General features: G+C 40.9%; 1 protein-coding gene across 1 annotated transcript in view; it reads right to left on the reverse strand.

The window, feature by feature from the left end:
* Nucleotides 1-4,274: 4,274 nt before the first annotated feature.
* Nucleotides 4,275-19,800, reverse strand: part of CWC22 (CWC22 spliceosome associated protein) — a 92,062-nt gene continuing 76,536 nt past the window's right edge. The window contains exons 15-19 of the mRNA XM_088476353.1: nucleotides 19,064-19,216; nucleotides 17,917-18,044; nucleotides 17,430-17,531; nucleotides 17,184-17,341; nucleotides 4,275-4,702 (exon numbers count right to left, since the gene is read on the reverse strand). Coding sequence (XP_088332479.1) covers nucleotides 4,494-4,702; nucleotides 17,184-17,341; nucleotides 17,430-17,531; nucleotides 17,917-18,044; nucleotides 19,064-19,216 — 750 coding nt within the window. The 3' untranslated portion in view covers nucleotides 4,275-4,493. The remainder of the gene's footprint in view (nucleotides 4,703-17,183; nucleotides 17,342-17,429; nucleotides 17,532-17,916; nucleotides 18,045-19,063; nucleotides 19,217-19,800) is intronic.

Raw genomic sequence — 19,800 nt, forward strand, 5'->3', positions numbered from 1 at the left:
ATTGCAATATCCAGTGTACTTCAAGTTACAGGCAATTTCATTCAATGCTGAAGTGCAAGTACAACAGTAGCAGGGTGGTGCGGTGATTAGGGTACCCACAGGCTGTATCCACCTGTTCAATTGGTCTTTATTTAAAAAATAAAAAACTTTTTTGATAACAGACACGAGGGGAAGGGGTGAAACACTTGTGTAGCTGGCTGAGCTTATTTGCAGTACATCCTGGCGTCTCCTATTGGCTTGCCCTTCCTCAGGGGCTGTGGCCATCATAGTAAATGTTTTGCTGCTGACCTTAAGGATGAGCCTAGAGTAAAGGTCTCCTCTAATACTGTGACAAGTGGAGAAGGGGTGGGGTACAGTGACCCTTTACCAAGATAGGTGTGAGAGTCAACTACATGTCAAAAGGTAAGCTATATGTTGCATTGCGCAAATGAAGCAATTAATCAGTCCTTCAACAGGAGACAATATTTTATATTGATACAAACAGAATAATTTTTTGGGGGAATTCTAACCCCTTGCTTTACCCAATCTGCCTATTATGGAATACATTGGCACAACTAACAGGTCACATTTGTGAGTGGCATCATCCATTGTAAAATAAGGTACGTAAAGTAACACATTTGAGAACTTTTGTGACACAATTTGAAAAACTGCATTCACTGCTATGGGTCTTTAAAATAAAGTAAATGTAACTAATTAAGGGTGCAAGAAACCCATCTGTGAAATTACCCTTAAAAAAAACCTCACTAAAAATAATGACTTATTGGTGCAGTTAAGCAAGATAAGTTACAATACAACTTCTCCCCAGTGATTCGCTGATGCCCCAGATGTGTTGCCTGATGCCTGTAGCAGATCCACCACGAGAGGACTCCTCCTTATAAAAATAAAACTGCTGGAGCATAGTAACTGTATATTTATCTTTTATCAATCCACCAAAATGAATTTATTACTTACGTGGTGAATTATGTGAGTCATCCAGACTGATTAATAATTTCTCATCCACACAGCAGCAGCTCTACTAATTTGAGAAAATGTAAAGTCTGCTTTAGTGTAACCTTCATGCAGAATCTCCTCCCTGCCATCAGGATGAAGAGAACATACTTAAAATATCTGCAAAAAAAAAACCCCCCAAAAAGCTTGTGATTCATTTTCATTTTAGTCTCGATTCTAATTTAATTCATACGCTTAAAATAGTTTCATTAGAAAAGAGTATAACATTTCTATAGTATAGAAAAGAATGCCTAAGTCATCTCCGTCATTCTTATAAAATCTATTTATGTACCATGACAGACGTCAGTCCTACTTTAGATGTCTGAATATGTTATTTAGCACGTGGGTAAAAATTACCATCTCTTGACAACGTGCAATCTTAAGAGCGGCAAGTTTTAGATTAAAGGATATTTAATATCCTAAATCAATATGATGAGTTTGTTTTATGTAGCCAGTAAAATATACGCAAAATTAGTATATTTTTCAAAGAGCTACAGTCAAATAGGCTCTTAATGGAACATAGCTGTACTACATTTACCAATATGCAATACATCAGTGATGGGCAACCAAATGGAAAGCCAAAACACCAGCTGAAATCTATCAGTAATTAGAAAGCAATCATGCCCCTTGTCAGTGCAAATTGATATAAGATGGTTCAGTCCCAATGTGTCTCATTACCAAGGTGTCACACAAGAAACATCTCATGATGGGTAAAAGCAAAGAGCTCTCTCAAGACCTTTGCAACCTTATTGTTGCAAAACATACTGATGGCATTGGTTACAGAAGGATTTCTAAACTTCTGAATGTGCCAGTGAGCACTCTTGGGGCCATAATCCGGAAGTGAAAAGAACATAATTTCACCATAAACTGGCCACGAACAGGTGCTCCTCTCAAGATTTCTGAGTGAAAAGAATCAGAAGAGTTGTGCAAGAGCCAAGGACCAGTTGTGGAGAGCTTCAGAAAGACCTGGAATTAGAAGGTACAATTGTTTCAAAGAAAACAATAAGTAATGCCCTCAACCACCATGGCCTGTATGCACGCTCACCATGCAAGACTCCATTGCTGAAGAAAAAGCATGTTGAAGCTTGTTTAAAACTTGCTGCACAACATTTGGAAAAGCCTGTGAAACACTGGGAGAATATAGTCTGGTCAGATGAGACCAAAATGTAACTCTTTGGATGCCATAATACACACCATGTATGGAGGAGAAATGGCACCACACATCACCCCAAAAACACCATAGCAACAGTTAAGCTTGGTGGTGGGAACATCATGGTGTGGGGCTGTTTTTCAGCATACAGTACTGGCATACTTCATATAGTTGAAGGAAGGATGAATGGAAAAATGTACCGAGACACTCTTGATAAAAATCTGCTGCCATCTACCAGGATGCTGAAGCTGAAACGAGGGTGGACATTTCAGCAAGACAATGATCCCAAACACACAGCCAAGGACACTCTCAATTGGTTTCAGGGAAAGAAAATAAAGCTGCTAGAAAGGCTCAGCCAATCACCTAGCTTGAATCCAATTGAAAATCTATGGAAAGAACTAAAGATCAGATTTCATAGAAGAGGCCCATGGAACCTTCAAGATTTGAAGACTGTTTGTGTGGAAGAATGGGCCAAAATCACACCTGAGCAATGCATGCGACTAGTTTCTCCATACAGGAGGTGTCTTGAAGCTGTCGTTACCAACAAAGGCTTTTGTACAAAGTATTATGTACATTTCAGTAAGCGTGTTCAATTCTTTTTCCCTGTGTCATTTCACATTATTACACGTAACTTAAAGTATGGACATCTATGGTTTGATTTCTTTGCATGTGTGGATTGCATGGGTTGTTGCCGACATTTGGTAAAATTTCATTACAATGGCCCCATTACAAATACAGTATATTTACTGAGAAAATGTTGATGTGTTCAATACTTATTTTACCCACTGTATGAACAGTATATATATATATATATATGTATATATATCTATCTATCTTAATGTATGAAAAAAAAAACTCAACCTCAAACTAAAATACAAGTTGTATAGCATTTTGAAACATGGCCACTCCAGATCCCATAACATGACCTACAGGTGTGCAATTTTTCCCCCTTAGACTAATATGCGACCAGTCAACTCCCAAAGTGAGGCAGAGGCACTGGATTGTGCTAGGCGAAGCATGACTACGCTATAACGACTGTAGTAGAGTGCCATGTTTATACGATGTAAGTCAGATCAGCTCGCAAAGTAACAGAAGCTCAAATACTGTATATACCACAAGGAGAAGTACAATATCTGGAAATGCCATCGCCTAAGCTACTTATCAACCAAGGTGTTAGGAGCAAGAACATGGGTTGTCAATTCATTTACTGCAGGTCACCATGACTCCCTATGCAAACCTATTCTGAATAACCAACTAATCATGGCTGTATATAGAGTTGGACAAAACCAGGGCTCCGCTCCAGTCTCCCAACCTACATAGACAGTACATTCTGAAACACATTTTCCGGAGGCACAAGTTACTACAACATGCTAATCATTTAAGTCAGGGATGGGGAACCTCAGGCCCGGGGGCCTTATAAGACCTGCGGAATAATTTGGTCTGGCCCTCAGAGCTTTTTCCTGCTAGCTTCATCTGGCTAGCAGGGTGTCTATAATTGGGTGCAGCCAGATTCTGTGCAGCAGTGCCGCCTGGAGCGTCCTTATAATGCTTCAGACGGTCACACCGCTGCCCTTACAGCTCCCTGGAGCATCCTTAAGATGCTCCGGTTATTGCTGTAATCACAGGCGATTGTGGCCCCGCCACATGTGATGTCACACTGAGGGGGTGTGGCCTGCACAGAGCCGCAGATAATGTTATATATATATATATATATATATATATATATATATATATAAATATATCGAAATGGCCCTCACCAGAAAAAAAGTTCCCCACCCCTGATTTAAGTAGTATAATGTACTGCGTAATAATATGCTGGTTATTATTAAGACATAAAGTGGTTTTGTTTCAAAGTACATTGCCGCACACACTTAAGATAAATAATTGTGTGGTCTTAAATTGTTCACTACAAAATTGCAGGTTTCTAACTGCTTGGAATCACTTTGTCAAAGTCTGATTTCATGTCAATATGCAGATTTTTTATAGAAAACGGCTAAAAGAAAAAGTGATGAACAAATGGAACAACAGGCCACAAAAATGATTCAGAGCCGTCAGTCGGGTTCTCATAAAGGGATCGGTTTGTCTGTTCTAAAGCGAAGACTGTATTCAGAGGTACGAAAACACCAAACCAAAACAATTCTTATAAAAGAACAGGTTTAATAGACATGAAAAGTAAGGTTTAGAAACACTGTGCACGGATATAATGGCATAGCTGCTAAAATACAGCATTTATTTGGCTTTACTGTCCATCAAATGTCAGGCTTGTTTAAAATTAATCTTTTTCAACTCCAGCAACTTTATTTAGCATGAAGAGTTTTTATAAAAGGTATGTTACATTAGACAGGCAATAGAGGGATCATCTCCGGGAGGTTTTTGAATGTCTTGAGTTCCTGTACGATTTACCCGATGGTCTCTCCTCAGGGCTGTCTTTACGCTGTCTTTCTCTATGTCGATCTTCTTTACTGGAGCCTGATTTCTGTGTTTTTTCTTTACTTTTCTCCTTTCTTGATGTCTTTTCTTTATTTCTTTCTTTCCTTGATGTCTTTTTTCTCCTCCTTGATGCGTCTGAACAGAATGTAAAAGGGGTCACACATTAGGTATTGGACATATTAAATGATGCACATTACAAAATGACAACTGGTAAGAAATAAATGCAAGTTTTTAAGCAACTAAGGCCAAAACCTGACGTTTGTATTCTATAACTGACACACCAAGCTGACTATCACAACTGTCTTGTGATGAAGTGGGAGGAAATACTCCATGACACCAATGTCACATGAGACTGGGACATAGGAAGCATTTTCTAAATGTCAAAGGGTTAATGCCATAAATAAAATGTGCCAACAACCAGGGTTGCATAAAATTTTATTTTTTTTAAAAACAAAACGAAAAAAAAACAAACAGATTTGATTTAAATAGGATTTTTTAAATAAAACGTTTAAAAATGTAAACGTTTAAGTTTTTTTAATAAAAAATCCTATTTAAATAAAAAAAAACCTATTTAAATAAAAAAAATCCTTTTTAAATCAAATAAATGTTTTTGATTTTTAAAAAAAGTCCAATTTTATGCAACCCTGCCAACAACTAACATCTTGATATATTGTTAATATGTACCACCACCCCCCTTACCTCCAATGCGAACGCTTTTTATCTACAGTTCTTCCAAGTCATAGATGTATCACGTTATAACTGTATAGGGAAAAGCAGACCCAAACCATTTAAAAGATTTGAACCTGCTTGTAAAAGCCCGCACTTTAGTAAATATACGCCTTTCTCTGCACTTTTCACCGAATACAACTGCACTCAAAATTAGTAACACATTTGTGAAAATACTACATTCGTTTTTAGATGATAAGAAATTAAATGTAACACATATTAACAGGTGTTCCTCCCATTACTGGCTCTAAACAGGACACACGGACAAGCCCTCTTGTATAAAATCCTAAATTCTCAAAGAAGCAGGAGCAGTTCATTGACTGCTTTAGGCATGATTACAAATGTGTAAAGAGGACAACTACATTATTTAGTTCATTCCCTTTTAAAAAAAAAGAATTCATTAGCAAGGATTACATATTTAAAACTGCCTACAACCATCTCAATAAAGAGCATGAGATTTCGAGTTGATGGTCTTAATGGCTAATTAATGGTCTAATGTGACGTGTTCTAGAGGGCATTAGAATTTTGCACTGACATCAGAACCCGCTACACTGCAGTTTCTAAAAGCCAGGCACAAGGGATTATGGCAAAAATTCACACAACAACTACAGTATGTATGGAAATGAAAACATATCCTATCCTATGTATGTTAATTTACTAGACTATTTACTATTCTCTGTAAACGTCTCCACTCCAGATAAATAAGAAATGCTACCCAGTTACAGAGAGAGAAAACAAAAAAGAAAAGGGATGAAGATACATAGATCGCACAAAGTTTGTGAAGTACTCTTCAGAGATTGTATTCTATAGATCCTTCTGCTACTCCAATAATGGATCACACTGTTCTAGTGTCCACCGTCACACAGCAGTAGTTAGAAGTTCTAGTAGTATGGATAGAAATTATTGAACAGATCGAGTGCAGAATAAAAACAAAAATTAATCAATTGATCGGCCAATATATCTGGTGCCCATCGGTCAGTGTGTACCAGCGATATGTCTGAACGACGTCGTTCACAGACATATCGCATAGGCTGTGCTGCACATCCGATGGACAGATATATCTGCAGACATGTCTGTCCATCGGCAAGTCTGTACGGGCGATCGGAATATATCTGCAGACATATCTGTCCATCGGCAAGTGTGTCCGGGCGGTCAGCCGACCGCCCGTACACAAGAAGGTGCAGGGAGGTTTGCCCCCCTACCCGCGGGACCCACGGCTGCCTGGAAGATGGTGGTCGTTCAGTGTGTATGAACTACCATCATCTACAGATGTATATGCAGATCACTCGATCTTCAGATATATCTGCTAGGTGTGTACTCACCTAAAACAGTGGTTTAGGGTGTAGTGTGTTCACCAAGAATTACAGGTGAGAATGAGCATTATACTTGGTATTGGAGAACCACTAAAATAACAACACTCTCTGGTGTCCGCTGCGAACAATTAAAGGTCTAATAATAATTAAAGAAAAAAAAAAAAAAAAAAACACTGCTAGTGTGGTTGCTCCAATAGGCATATACTCAAACCATGGGCATTAATAAGGAATTAGCCCCCTCTTTTCTGCTAAAACTTCTTCCACTGTTCTGAGAAGGATTTAATGCAAATCTTTGTTGGGGTCTCAGGAGGAGGTGAACAAAAATCCATGTTAAGTGCAGCCTGAGGGCTGTAATTAATTAGCCCCAGGCGCCGCGTCTAATCCTAACTGAATTCAGCCCTTTGTGATGAACCTCCATTTGCGCATGGGTGCATTGCCATGCTGACACAGGAAAGGCCTTTACCCAGACTATTGCCTCAAAGACGTATGCACAAAATTCCCTAGAAAGTCACCGTATGCTGTAAGATATCCCTTGAGTGGCTATAAGGGGCCTAGGACAAACCATGTATAACAGCTCTAGATCATTATTGCACCTCCACACAAAACTTTATAGTTGGCAGTAAGCATTCGGACATGGAGTGCTCTCCTGGCGCCCACAAAACCCAGATTCATCCGTCAGATAGAAAAGAGATCCAGAGCGCTTTTCCCAGGTCTCCAGAGCCCAATAGCGGCGTGTTTTACACCACTACAAGCTAATGTTGCATTGCACATGTTAAGCTGAGGCTTCTATGAGAATGCTTGGCCACGGAAATCCAATCCATGATGTTCACGATGAACCGTTCTTGCGCTTGGAAGGCCGTAGTGAGTGTACAACCCATTCTACTGCTACTGTTTGACTATATATGTTGCACGGCTATATGATGAATGTTATGAACTGGTTTATTAATGGGTGTGGCTGAAACGGCTTATTACACCAACTAGAAGCTGTGCACATTATTCCGGCCATGTAGCCGCTCAGTGTTTTGTGCGCAATTTCTTAGTCCACTTCTCCCAACCATATACACGACTCCTTGTTAAAATAAAAAAAAATAAAAAAAAAATCACGAAAGTATCTATCAGCATGGAAATGTTTACATACAGAGCTGCATTTGGCTGTACAATGAGAGAGTAACATCACATCACTGTATTATTTTGCTAATAGTATTGAGCTGCCCATAGAAAACAAAAAGAAAAATAATCGCAGAAGTGAACAGGTCACTAACCTATAAGGAACTTTGACAGGGATTGGTATGAATTACCGCCGAAAGACCGGCACCAGTGAAGATCCCGACTGCGCTGAAAGTACTAACTAACCTAACCCCCTTTAGGGGTGCCTAACCCTAACCTAACCTCCCCTCCGGTGCCTAACCCTAACGCCCCCCCTTTCCCGCTGCCTAAACCTAACCCTCCCGGGGGGTGCCTAACCCTAATCTCCCCCCAGGGGTGCCTGACCCTAACCCCCCCTTCCCCTAGCCTAACACTAACGCTCCAGGGGGGGGTGCCTAACCCTAAGTCCCCCCCCGGGAGCCCCTAACCTAACCCTTCACCCCCCGTGGCTGTTCACTCTTGGCTTACCTTCGATCGGGATGCCGGACGTCGGGCTCCCGGCGTAGGTAAAATGACAGGTGTCGGGATTTCGACGCCTGTCATTAGACCCTTGCTGGGATTAGACAGTCGGGATGCCGATGGTCAGCATTTAGACAGTCGGCATCCAGACTACATACCCTTTGACAACAGTGAAATAAGAGAGAACACTGAAACTGTAGCTTAAGTTTAACTTTGCTACTTTGACTTTTAAAGGAAAACGGAAAAAAAATTAGTTTTTCATAATAATTTAGCGGTTACTCAATGGATGCAGCAACAATGACGGCAACATCACCAAATGTGTTTGAGAAAGTAAGTCTGCCATTGGCTAGTGTTATTACTGTGGGTTACAGCACCTTTTATCTACTGTGCCTAACAGATTCTGCCATTGCACATACAATATAATATAAATGCTCCATTGGGCTTAGATCTGATGGAGATCTCCATAACAACCTTATGGAGCCACCAGGACCTTTCACTGTTGGACACAAGTGCTCAGGGCTATAGCATTCTTTATACTTTTGCCAGACGTAGAACTGTCCAATTGAGAAAGAGTTGAAGGACAATCCATCTATCACCTACCTCCACTAGTCAGCAGCCTGTGCTCTCCTCACCGCTGAACCTGCACTCTGTACTGCCAAGGTGTGAGTGGCTACTCTGTAGCATTTAATAAACTCCTGGTTGTGGGACAGGCTGTCAGCTGACTTGCAATTGCTTGCCTGTTATGGCCTTGCACATTGAATTAATGCATGGGTAACGCGATCCTGGAGTATACGCTTTCATCCACTGTTGTCCTTCCCGGGTGCCGTTTTTGCCACAGAGTTCAATGCGAAGACCATTTTAGAGCGTCTTCTTTGTAAAACAATTACAAGTCAACTACTCTGGTTCACTGAATCTCCGATCAAATGTGACCCAACAATCTTCGTTCAAAACCAGTATCGTCTTCTCCACAATTCTTATACAGGACTCTGACCCTACTAGGATGTTATTTGCTTAATTTTCACACGAGCAACAACTGTTTGGAAGCATTTGGCTTGGTGTCCCTAATACCTTGGGGTTTCTCTTTTTATGTCCACTGCCAGTATAAGTGCATTTTTATGCATATTAATATAGCTATTCTGCCTAAACCACAGACAGCGACTTCGTAACGGTCGCAGTAAACACATACAGTATAATGATGTATAAATCTCACAACCACCGTTCCCAGAGCCATCCTATGTCATTCTCTATCTTCAGTCTCCCAATGAATATAAATCAATGCATCTCATTGTTCTAGTCTGATCATCAAAGATGAACTACCGTGGTATTATTATTTACTGAAATATGACCACCACGGGGCAATGTTATACAGCTTTGTCATTACACTGTAAGCCTGGAGAGATTGAACACAAAATACAGATTGCTCAACCAACAAGGAGCTTCTGATCCTCATAAATATTTATGGAAGAGTAAATACACTAAAGTCTCTACGTGACGCTTGTAAATATCCCACAAGAGAAATGCATTCTTTCAAGCGCGAGAATGTGTGTTTTGTACACGAGAGCTGTCATGGTGAACAATACTCTGCACTCGCATCTCTATAATTTCCACAACGCAGAGGTTTTGTAGTTTGGTCCCCCCCCAACCCCCATATACCACTGCAGTATAATCATTAAGTCGTCTTGCGGCTACAATCACAGTGGCGTTATAAATCAAATTAATCTCCGATCAGCAAGATCTCCTAAATACAGAAGTTCATGCTGTTTTATCATCTGCTCTCTAAACAATCTGTATAAAAAGCCACAGTGATCTATGAATTAGATAAAGCACTTGAAGCCTAAGAATTAATTTAATAATCCCATTTTTAGCATACACGGATGGAGAAATGCCCACTTCAGCATTTTTCCCCATTGCCTGTGCTTGTAAAAGCTACAGGAGCCCAGATATGTCTCGTAGCACAGGAGTGCAGAGTCTAGCGTCTAATAAACGCATTTGGAGGTCAAACGGGAGCCCGACAAAGTATTTCTCACTAAGGGCCGTATTCAATTAGGTGCGAAAATTCTGTTTCCGCTGAAAAGTTTCGCCGGTGACGTCATTTCGCCCGGCGAAAACTTATCCCCGTATTCAATAGTGGCGTCTTTTCGCCAGTGCGGAAAGTCAATGCATTGGAATAGGCGAAAAGGATTTGCCTATGAAAGCTGTCGAACAAAAGTGCAGAATTGCGGTTTTGGGGTGCAAAGGTGGGAAAACCACCCTGCACCCTTAGGACAGGTCCCCAAAGGTAAACTGCGTCAAAAAATCCTACTTTTTTTTAAAGAACACCCCAAAAAATTACTTTGCAAAAGGGGCGAAAAAGTTCAAAGTTGGGGTACAAACTTAAAAACTGGCGCAATAGACTTTAGGAGGGGGGGGGTCTGCAAGTATGTTTTTTTTTTTTGTTATTGCTGAAGGTGCATTTTTAACTTTTTAAAACCACACTTGGGATTTTTAAACATGCTTGCACCCATTTTCATGTACCCCAAATTTACTGGGACTAGTTATTTTCACCCAAAAAAACCTGCTAAATGCTATTCTTCAACACTTGTGCAAATACGCAAATTAGCAGCTAATGAGAGCATTTATGTACCCCAAATAGCTCCAGGTGGGCTATTCGGGGGTGTCTATAGTGATCTTCAATGTTAGTGCATCATTTGGGGAGTGTCAGGCTGATTTCCCCAAATCTGACAGCACTTTTCGCCTGTTTGGGTTTCGCCGGGTCCTGTTTTCGCGTCCTTTGGAATTGAATAGGACGATAAGCGGGGCTGTGCGCGATGGCGGCAAAAAATCACGGCATGCGAAAAGCGCCTGACTTTTCACGGCTAATTGAATATGCCCCTAACTGTAACCTATTGAGGGTTAAAAGTGATTTCCACTATATATATATATATATTTTTTTTTTTAATAGACGTCCTATGTATAGAGCAAAGGACCCACTCTTCTATAGTTTTTGGGTTTGTACACTTGCCTCGGAGTGGGTTTTACTACAGCAAGAACTAGGTTACGCAATGTCCAAGAAACTAAACGCCGCACTCAGCCATGATGCTGTGAATTATGCCACTGGTTATTTCATACAATGGCTGACTCTACTGTGACTGTATGAGTGCACTTTCAATCGGCACACTGACAACTGGTGAGTTTGGGGGGAAGTCTGCTGGTAATCGCACCAGTTGCACCTCTCTAGAATAGAACACCAATAAATTGGACGATGTGGACAGCCAATCTGCCTAACCTGTCCCAAATGCTCACATAGTACAGCTTTGCTCATCACACCGGAACAAAAGAAAACTGAAAGGAAATAAAGATGTTTGTGGAATGTGGCAGTAACAGTACCGGCAGAAGGAAAGGGGAGCAAAACGGGATCCGGTCAATACCCCGGCGTGCTGGATACCATCGCTTAGAATACCAGCGCCGGAATCCCAACACATGTCAGAATCCCGGCGCCGGCATCCCAAAAGGTAAGTATGGGGATTAGGGTTAGGTTTAAGGTGTGGGGAGGGGGAGGTTAGGTTTAGGCACTGGGTGGGAGGTTAGGGTTAAGCACCGGGGAGGGTTAGGATACAGTCCGTCATGTGTCTGTATTTTAACCGTGTCAGGATGCCAGAGTTGGAATTTTGACCGCCGGGGATTAGATGCTGATTAGAACGCTGTGTCTGCCTGTTACAAATTGGCGCAAAAACTACTCAACAGATTTTTATGAAAACTGCATCATTGTGTAATGGAAACTCCTATAAATAACCTGCACTTTGTTTCATCTCCATCTGTCAAGTTAAAGTTGAGCAATAACTAAAACAAAATGTATTGACATCAATACAAGAGATAGGTGTGGCACCATGCGCGCGGCCAATGAGGGGTGGGGGGAGAGGTGCTTTGTGTCCGCGGTCACATGAATAGAATAGGCTACATAACAGTCTGTGCACAGGGCACACAGTGACATTGGTGTGAGGTGGGTGAATAGGACAGGCTACATAGCAGTCTGTGCACAGGGCACACAGTGACATTGGTGTGAGTGGTGGGTGAATAGGATAGGTTACATGGCAGTATATGTGCACAGGGCACACAGTGACATTGGTGTGAGTGGTGGGTGAATAGGAGAGGTTATATAGCAGTCTGTGCACAGGGCACACAGTGACATTGGTGTGAGTGGTGGGTGAATAGGAGAGGTTACATAGCAGTCTGTGCACAGGGCACACAGTGACATTGGTGTGAGGTGGGTGAATAGGAGAGGTTACATAGCAGTCTGCACAGGGCACACAGTGACATTGGTGTGAGGTGGGTGAATAGAATAGTCTACATAGCAGTTTGTGCACAGGGCACACAGTGACATTGGTGTGAGGTGGGTGAATATAATAGGCTACATAGCAGTCTGTGCACAGGGCACACAGTGACATTGGTGTGAGGTGGGTGAATAGGATAGGTTACATAGCAGTCTGTGCACAGGGCACACAGTGACATTGGTGTGAGGTGGGTGAATAGAATAGGCTACATAGCAGTCTGTGCACAGGGCACACAGTGACATTGGTGTGAGGTGGGTGAATAGAATAGGCTACATAGCAGTCTGTGCACAGGGCACACAGTGACATTGGTGTGAGTGGTGGGTGAATAGGATAGGCTACATAGCAGTCTGTGCCCAGGGCACACAGTGACATTGGTGTGAGTGGTGGGTGAATAGGATAGGTTACATAGCAGTATATGTGCACAGGGTACACAGTGACATTGGTGTGAGTGGTGGGTGAATAGGAGAGGTTACATAGCAGTCTGTGCACAGGGCACACAGTGACATTGGTGTGAGTGGTGGGTGAATGCGCTGCTGCCACCAGTCTATATAGCGCTGCTGGTCACATGGGCCACTCCCGTGACAGGGACCCCAGACAACACCTCAAATAAAATAAAAAAATGCTGGCAGAAGAGATTTCTTCGTGGGCGAAGTAGCGAGCAACAGCTAGTCTAATATATTTTCTCAATGTAATTTTTTACTTATTTGGATGCTTTACATGACAAGAAATCAGGATTAATACAGCCACACGGTTACGTGGTGGCACAAACAGGAAAACAATGACATCTCCATAAAACACAATGCACAGACGATGTGCGGACAATACATGTTATCAGGCCCTGACGGTTTAATGGAATGCAAACATTTGCAACAAGAACATTACTTGAGCAGCTAATTATTTCACTGCGCTTAATGAGCTGAAACTGAACTCCAGGGAAAGTTATTACTGTATGGTCCTAATAGATAAGTCATAACAGCAGAAATAAACCAAGGAGATTGTTCTGCTTATCTCACTTCTGTACATTGAAAGGGAAGCTCTAGTCTAGACTAAAAATAATATTTCCAAAATGTCAGCAAAGTGCAAGCGTCTCCTTTCTAACGTCGACATACGTTCTCACATTTACAGAGGCAACATCATCATGAAAAATGGTATGGGGGAACACGGAGCGTTACTTAATACTAACAGAATGAGGTTTCTGAGGGGAAAAAAAAAAAAATCAAAAAAGGAAAGAAACGCCAGTTATAAATAATAATAAAGAAAAGAACAAATGATAACACACAAAATTCCACCAAGAACAAAAAACAAAGAGAAAAATAACCAGAAAAGTGAATTTGAGCACTTATTCTATAGTTCACTTCCAATCCTTATGGGTCTATGGCTGAACCAAATAATTTTGCAATAAGTACGCATTGCCTGACTCATTCCCTAGTTGGGTATTTAATTCATTGGCAATGCTAGTCGAACCTTATTAAGCACTGTAATGAATGGGTGATATTTTTAGGTTTATGGGAAGACCAAGGAAGATATTTGGCTCCTACTCACTACTGAATCACGATTTTCCATTGATCGTTTCTTAAATCAACACTACAATTATTTAACCAGGTTTTATAGGTAGCGATCGCCTCAACGGATTCTGAAACCGAATTCCCATGGAATTATTTGGAAGCTAACTAATGGGAGTGCCCAGTGGGTTGAGTACAGACAGGCAGGCAGGCAGATCAGACAACAGGCCATTAACCGCTTGCCTGGCTTGGCTGCATCGTTTGCGACCATACCAGGCTGTGTGTTACATACTATGGTTGCAAACAATGCGCCCAATGAGAAAGGCATACTGGGCGACTGCTGTAAAGTAATCTTTCGGGAGCCGCTAATTGCCTGCCGACTCCTCTGCACCCTCCCCAAAGTGTCTGCCGTGCTGCCGATTCGGTTGATCGGGTAAGCAGGGCAGGAAGGCCCACCCGGCAGCTGCAGTTGCCGGGAAAATGTAAATGAAGCAGCCCCCAGCCCCCCAGTGTATACCTGGTGGCAACCTTGGACCAAGGTTGTGATGGTCCAAAATCTCAATGACGGATATGTTAAAAATCGATATGTTATGTATCGGATAAGTTACAAATAGATGTGCTTGACCTAATTCAATCATAGAAAAAACAAACCCCGGACAATTTTTGAGCAGTTATTAGAATGTATAGATATTCTTATTATGTAATGTACAAGACATAGTTTACAAAAATGATGGCATCTTAGTAATCCTATAATAAATGTCCCTTGTCGCATGCCAATTGTTTGGTACTTGGCTGTAAGAAAAGCCATAATCTGATGGAAACAACACGGCTGATGGGCAGCAGCGACCGTGCTCTCTGAACGCGGATAAATTATTGACGGTAATTAGCTGGCTGCCAATTCGCAGAATATTCACCCAAGAGAAAAAAAACGGCAAATAGTCAAAATACTATGCAGGATATATAACCCAGAATTGTTCCTGTGTGTCCTGGTATTCTTGTATACTTATGCAGATAACACCAAATGCTCAATTATTTTTTATTTGTTCTCTTTTTAAGATCCAGGTTAGTGACCAGGTAACTGGAGAACATGCAAACTAGGGTAACCCGGTTTGAGATAAGGCACAAATTACGACACAAGTCAGTTTATTCCACTTTGCCTTTGGCATGAAATCAAGGTGAACGTAAGAGAACACCGTTACCGCAGATAAAGAAACCATTACACTAGTTCGGCCCCTGTGTGATCATTTCATTGTCTAAAATCTGGCTCATTCCTCACTTTAAAACGCCTGCTGAAACTAGCTCGTACAGAGATAGCACATCACTAGCGGCCCCACAGATAACATGTAAGTGATCCCGTTTATACCATATGCCCTCCTCCCTAAATAATAATAATAATAATAATAATAATGATGTCAAATTGTGCTATTTAGATATTCTTTCAAATGTGTCAGAAAATTAAAATATAAGCGCTCATAGAGCTCGATCCAACTAGGTGCGAATTGCCAGTAGCGAGTTTGTTTCGTTAAACTCGCGCACATCGCCGCGAAGCGCGCACCTGAGAATTCTCCAATCCAATTAAAAATGCCTATTCGCACTACTCGCAGCGGAGGGGTGCAAATTGACTGCCAAATGAGATTTGCGAGAAATGCATGAAAATGTGGGGAGGACCGTCCTGGAACCCCCCAAAATGAATAATTTCGTTAGCAGGACCGTATGCAAGAAAATGATAAAACACAAACTTTTTTCGTTTAATCTCAAACGAATTAAAGGAAAAATGCAAAAAAAAAAAAAAAAATTTTGGGGTACTTTGAGGGCACCTTGACAAATGGGAAAAAAATTGTAAAAACAATTAATTTTTCAACTAAAAAAATTATTGTAATTAAATTTGGGGTGCCTAAACTAACGAAAAAGTTGATTTTGGGTAATTTGAGGAAATTTTTTTTTTTTTACCTCAAAAAATGACATGTAATTATTGGACTAAATAAGCTAATTAGAAACTTCCTATTGCCTAATTAGTCATTAGGGGGAGGTGTCCAAGGGGTTCAGCACAGTTTCCCCACATTTTAACCTTAAAATCAAGATTTTCCTTTCCAACTCTCACCCTCATGGAGGTGCGAGCGGAAAGTTGTGAATTCAGTCTGAGTGAACAGTGCGAGTTGCTAATTGGATTGCAAAATGAATAAGCTTATGCGAATTCGAAGTGAAAATCACAACTCGCACCTAATAGGATTGACCCCATAGTGTACGCCTGTGTGTAACTCTAGTGAAAAAAAATGGAATAATATGCAATATATAGGGGTCTATCTACTAAGCCTTGGAACGAGATAAAGTGGACGGAGAGAAGTATCAACCAATCAGCTCCTGTAATTTTTCAAACACAACCTGTAAAAGTGAAACTTAGGCGCTGATTGGTTGGTACGGTATCTCCAAAGCACTTTATATCTCTCTAAGGCTTAGTACATAGACTATATTAGGATTTATTAAGTGCCTTGAAAATTTGTACTGTGGGCCTGATTTAGGGTCGTACCCTATGCCGATGTTTTCGCACCAAAGCTTTTTTTGCTACTATACATGCACTAAACAACGAGGAAATGTCTCACTGAACATGCAAGAGCTACGGTTTGAGATGGCATTCACAAAGTTTCCGTGATCGCAAGATCCCGAGCAGACCACTGGGATCCATGGGCGTTCCTGGGAGGAGTCAGGGAGGTGGTTGAAAGTGTTTGCAAAAGGAGGCCGGGTCCGTGGGCGTGTTATGGGAGTTCCAAGGGTGTGTTTGTGATCGCGGAACCACAGTCTCAGAGGCTATTTTTAGAGAGAAATTTGAGCCGGAATCTGCGCAGCCCAGGTCTTAGAGGAGGAGTCGCCGTGTGTGCCATGTTGCGAGCAACATTTTCTCAGTCCGTCGCACACCATATCATGCTAATGCCTGCTTACAGACTAGCAGCTCTTCTCCACTCTTTAAAGGTTTGATACATCTACCCCTATAATGGGTTATTTTGTATTTTTTGGGAACACTTGAGTAGATGAAGCCTAAATAGTGATATATGTAATTTATTTCACCTTATGGTTGTAGTCACATGCCTGAAACACTGTAGTGGAGCGGGTGCTACATTTATCACTTAGGTTACTTTTCTTACATATTCTACTTAGCAAATACCTGAGTCACTGCTGGAGCTGGATGAATCGCTGTCGCTAGATGAGCTGGAATCCGAGGAAGACTCAGACCCAGACGATGAAGAGTCTGATGATTCCACGTTTTGTTTTTGGGTCATGATCATTTTTGGAGCATTCTTCAAATGCTCTCGGAGTTCATCCCTAAGTAGAACAGTAAAAGAACACTTATTAAAAGGATAAACAGATAATATTTATAGCTTATAAGACCATACTCAAAGCATTATCTTACGTTAGTCCTCCAAGGCCAATCGAGGTGAAAAAGTTGATGGCGAAGCGAGTGTTTTTCGGGTTATCCATTGGTAGTAACCCTTGAAAGAACGGTTGGAGGGTCCTGAACAAATGACAAGATGATAACTGTTATCAATACTGGTAATTATGTATTACCATGAACGTAGTTTCTGGCTGCAAAATATTGTTTATTTTGGAAAATATACATGCGTATAAGAAACATGACACACTACATCTAAACTGCTTACATTTGAAAGAGTTTAAGGTTTTAACTTGTGAAGAAAAGCTCCCCTATGCTAGTCTGGACCAAAGCAAGCTTGGTCTTGCCACTAGGCCATTCCTCCCAATCTAATCTATTGTGGGAGGATTAAACACTTAAACAAGACCAACAAGCGATCTCCTAGGAAAGGGGTAAAAAGGTTTATTGAGAAGAGAAGGTATAGTCTACTGAACGGCGAGTCGCATGCATAAAAACTAGATGTACTTACACATCCTTAAGTCTGGCATTAAGCTTTGGAAGTCCCATGTATTCACAGAGTTCCTGGAAGAATATTTTCACAAATATTCTACTGGATGAAGTTGTTGTTTCTTCGCTAAGATTTATGCACTCAAGAACCTAAAATAGAAATTGAGAGAAGACATTTTCATTGCTAAACAGGCGGAAAGTACAAACCATACACATACAGCAAGGGTTGTACAGTATGTGTGCAAGTGTGTCACCATTTACATAACATCTAGAGTAACAAGTAATCATGACTATTCTAATCTTCAAATCAAACAAACAGGTCTTAATTCAGGTGCTGTTGGGAAGGTTCCATCTGTAAACTTATAACGTGAGGTTTTGAGTTTAGGATACTGGGAGTCCACAGTACTTTCATATTTGCCAACTAAAACTAGATTGCTCATTATACAATGTCAAACATACGACGTAGAAAACTCATCAGTTCATTTCTTAGTAAAATAAAACAGTTTGTATTGTAACGGCTCGTATATACAGGAGCAGAAAGACGCCTTATAAAAGCAGTACACAAAACCTTGTACTTTAGCCATGCTTTAAACAGATCGTGATAAGTACGTGCCAAACGGGGCTGTTGATTTGCGACTTAGCTACGCCATGCAACTTATTCTGGGTAAAAAGAAAAGAAAACAAACAAAAAAACAAGGTCTTAAATTACCTAGATAAAGTACTATTTCCTGAATTTTGCCTCTTAATTCATCAAGTGTAGTAAATGCTTTTTAGGATTAGTATTTTTTGTCGCAAATAAAGTAGATGATCAGCCATGACCTGCGCCACGCATATTTGTGCTTAATCTGCTACTTTATACCATTCCCTGCGCAACAAAAAATACTAATCCTAAATACAGTTTTTAGTGCACTATTAGGCTACAATTGTAAACGCTCCAAGAAATGTAGAAATGAACGCAAAGTGAATGCTGGACAGAAAGAGGAGTCTGTACAGGCCCATTCGGACCTGTATCAGTGGTAAAACGTGGTGACTAGGCTATAAAGACATGTTTTGCCTGCGTAATATTAATGCATAGGGTACACAAGCCCATAAAGGCTGCCCCGCTATCATTTAGACTTGCTGTGAAGGAACATGGCATTTACATCTAGTATAGATACATAGACACTTACACTCCAAGGGATCGAGTCTGTGTACAGGAGATGGGCGAACATCTTTGCAACGTTTCTTAATTTGTTGGTTTCCAGTCGGTGGATGGTGTCGTACTGCTCTTTGAAAATACATTCAAAAGATTCCATGTACTCTTTCCGTAATAAACAGAAACGCTAAAGGAAAAAAAAAAAGACAGAAGGTTCTGAATAAATAGACTGAGGAAATGATCTGATGGAGATTAAGGTTGGTCAGTGAAAATCATTTTTTTCATATTAGACATAAGGATCACATTGGACAGAGTTTAATTCATACCAGCTAGTTTTAGTATTTAAACCACTTTCCCAATCAAATACACATATATAGATGTGTGCTTTTACACTGTGGCTTCAGGCCCACCAAATAGCCCATAAAGGCCCCCATACATCAGCAATTGTGCAATTTGCAATCGATTGTGTATAAAAATCTTTCCCTTTTTCAGTCGATTGCAGGTTACAGAATTGCCACAAACGATTGAAAAAGGAAAGATTTTTATACACAATCGATTGTGCAATTTGCAATTGCTGCAATCAATTGTTGATGTATGGGGGGAGGCCTTTAACCGCGCAACTTTTCTGTTCAAAATTATTTGCATATTTAAAACTACTGCAAGCGACAAAACCTTTTTGGAGGTCATCAGTCTTCATATCCTGATTATCTGTGTTCTGCCCAGTGTCAGGGATGGAACATTAACTAGGCCAGTGATGGGCAAGCAGATTCA

The sequence above is a fragment of the Taudactylus pleione genome, unplaced genomic scaffold (assembly GCF_031769625.1).
Source record: "Taudactylus pleione unplaced genomic scaffold, aTauple2 ptg000188l, whole genome shotgun sequence".
In the NCBI taxonomy this organism is placed as follows: domain Eukaryota; kingdom Metazoa; phylum Chordata; class Amphibia; order Anura; family Myobatrachidae; genus Taudactylus; species Taudactylus pleione.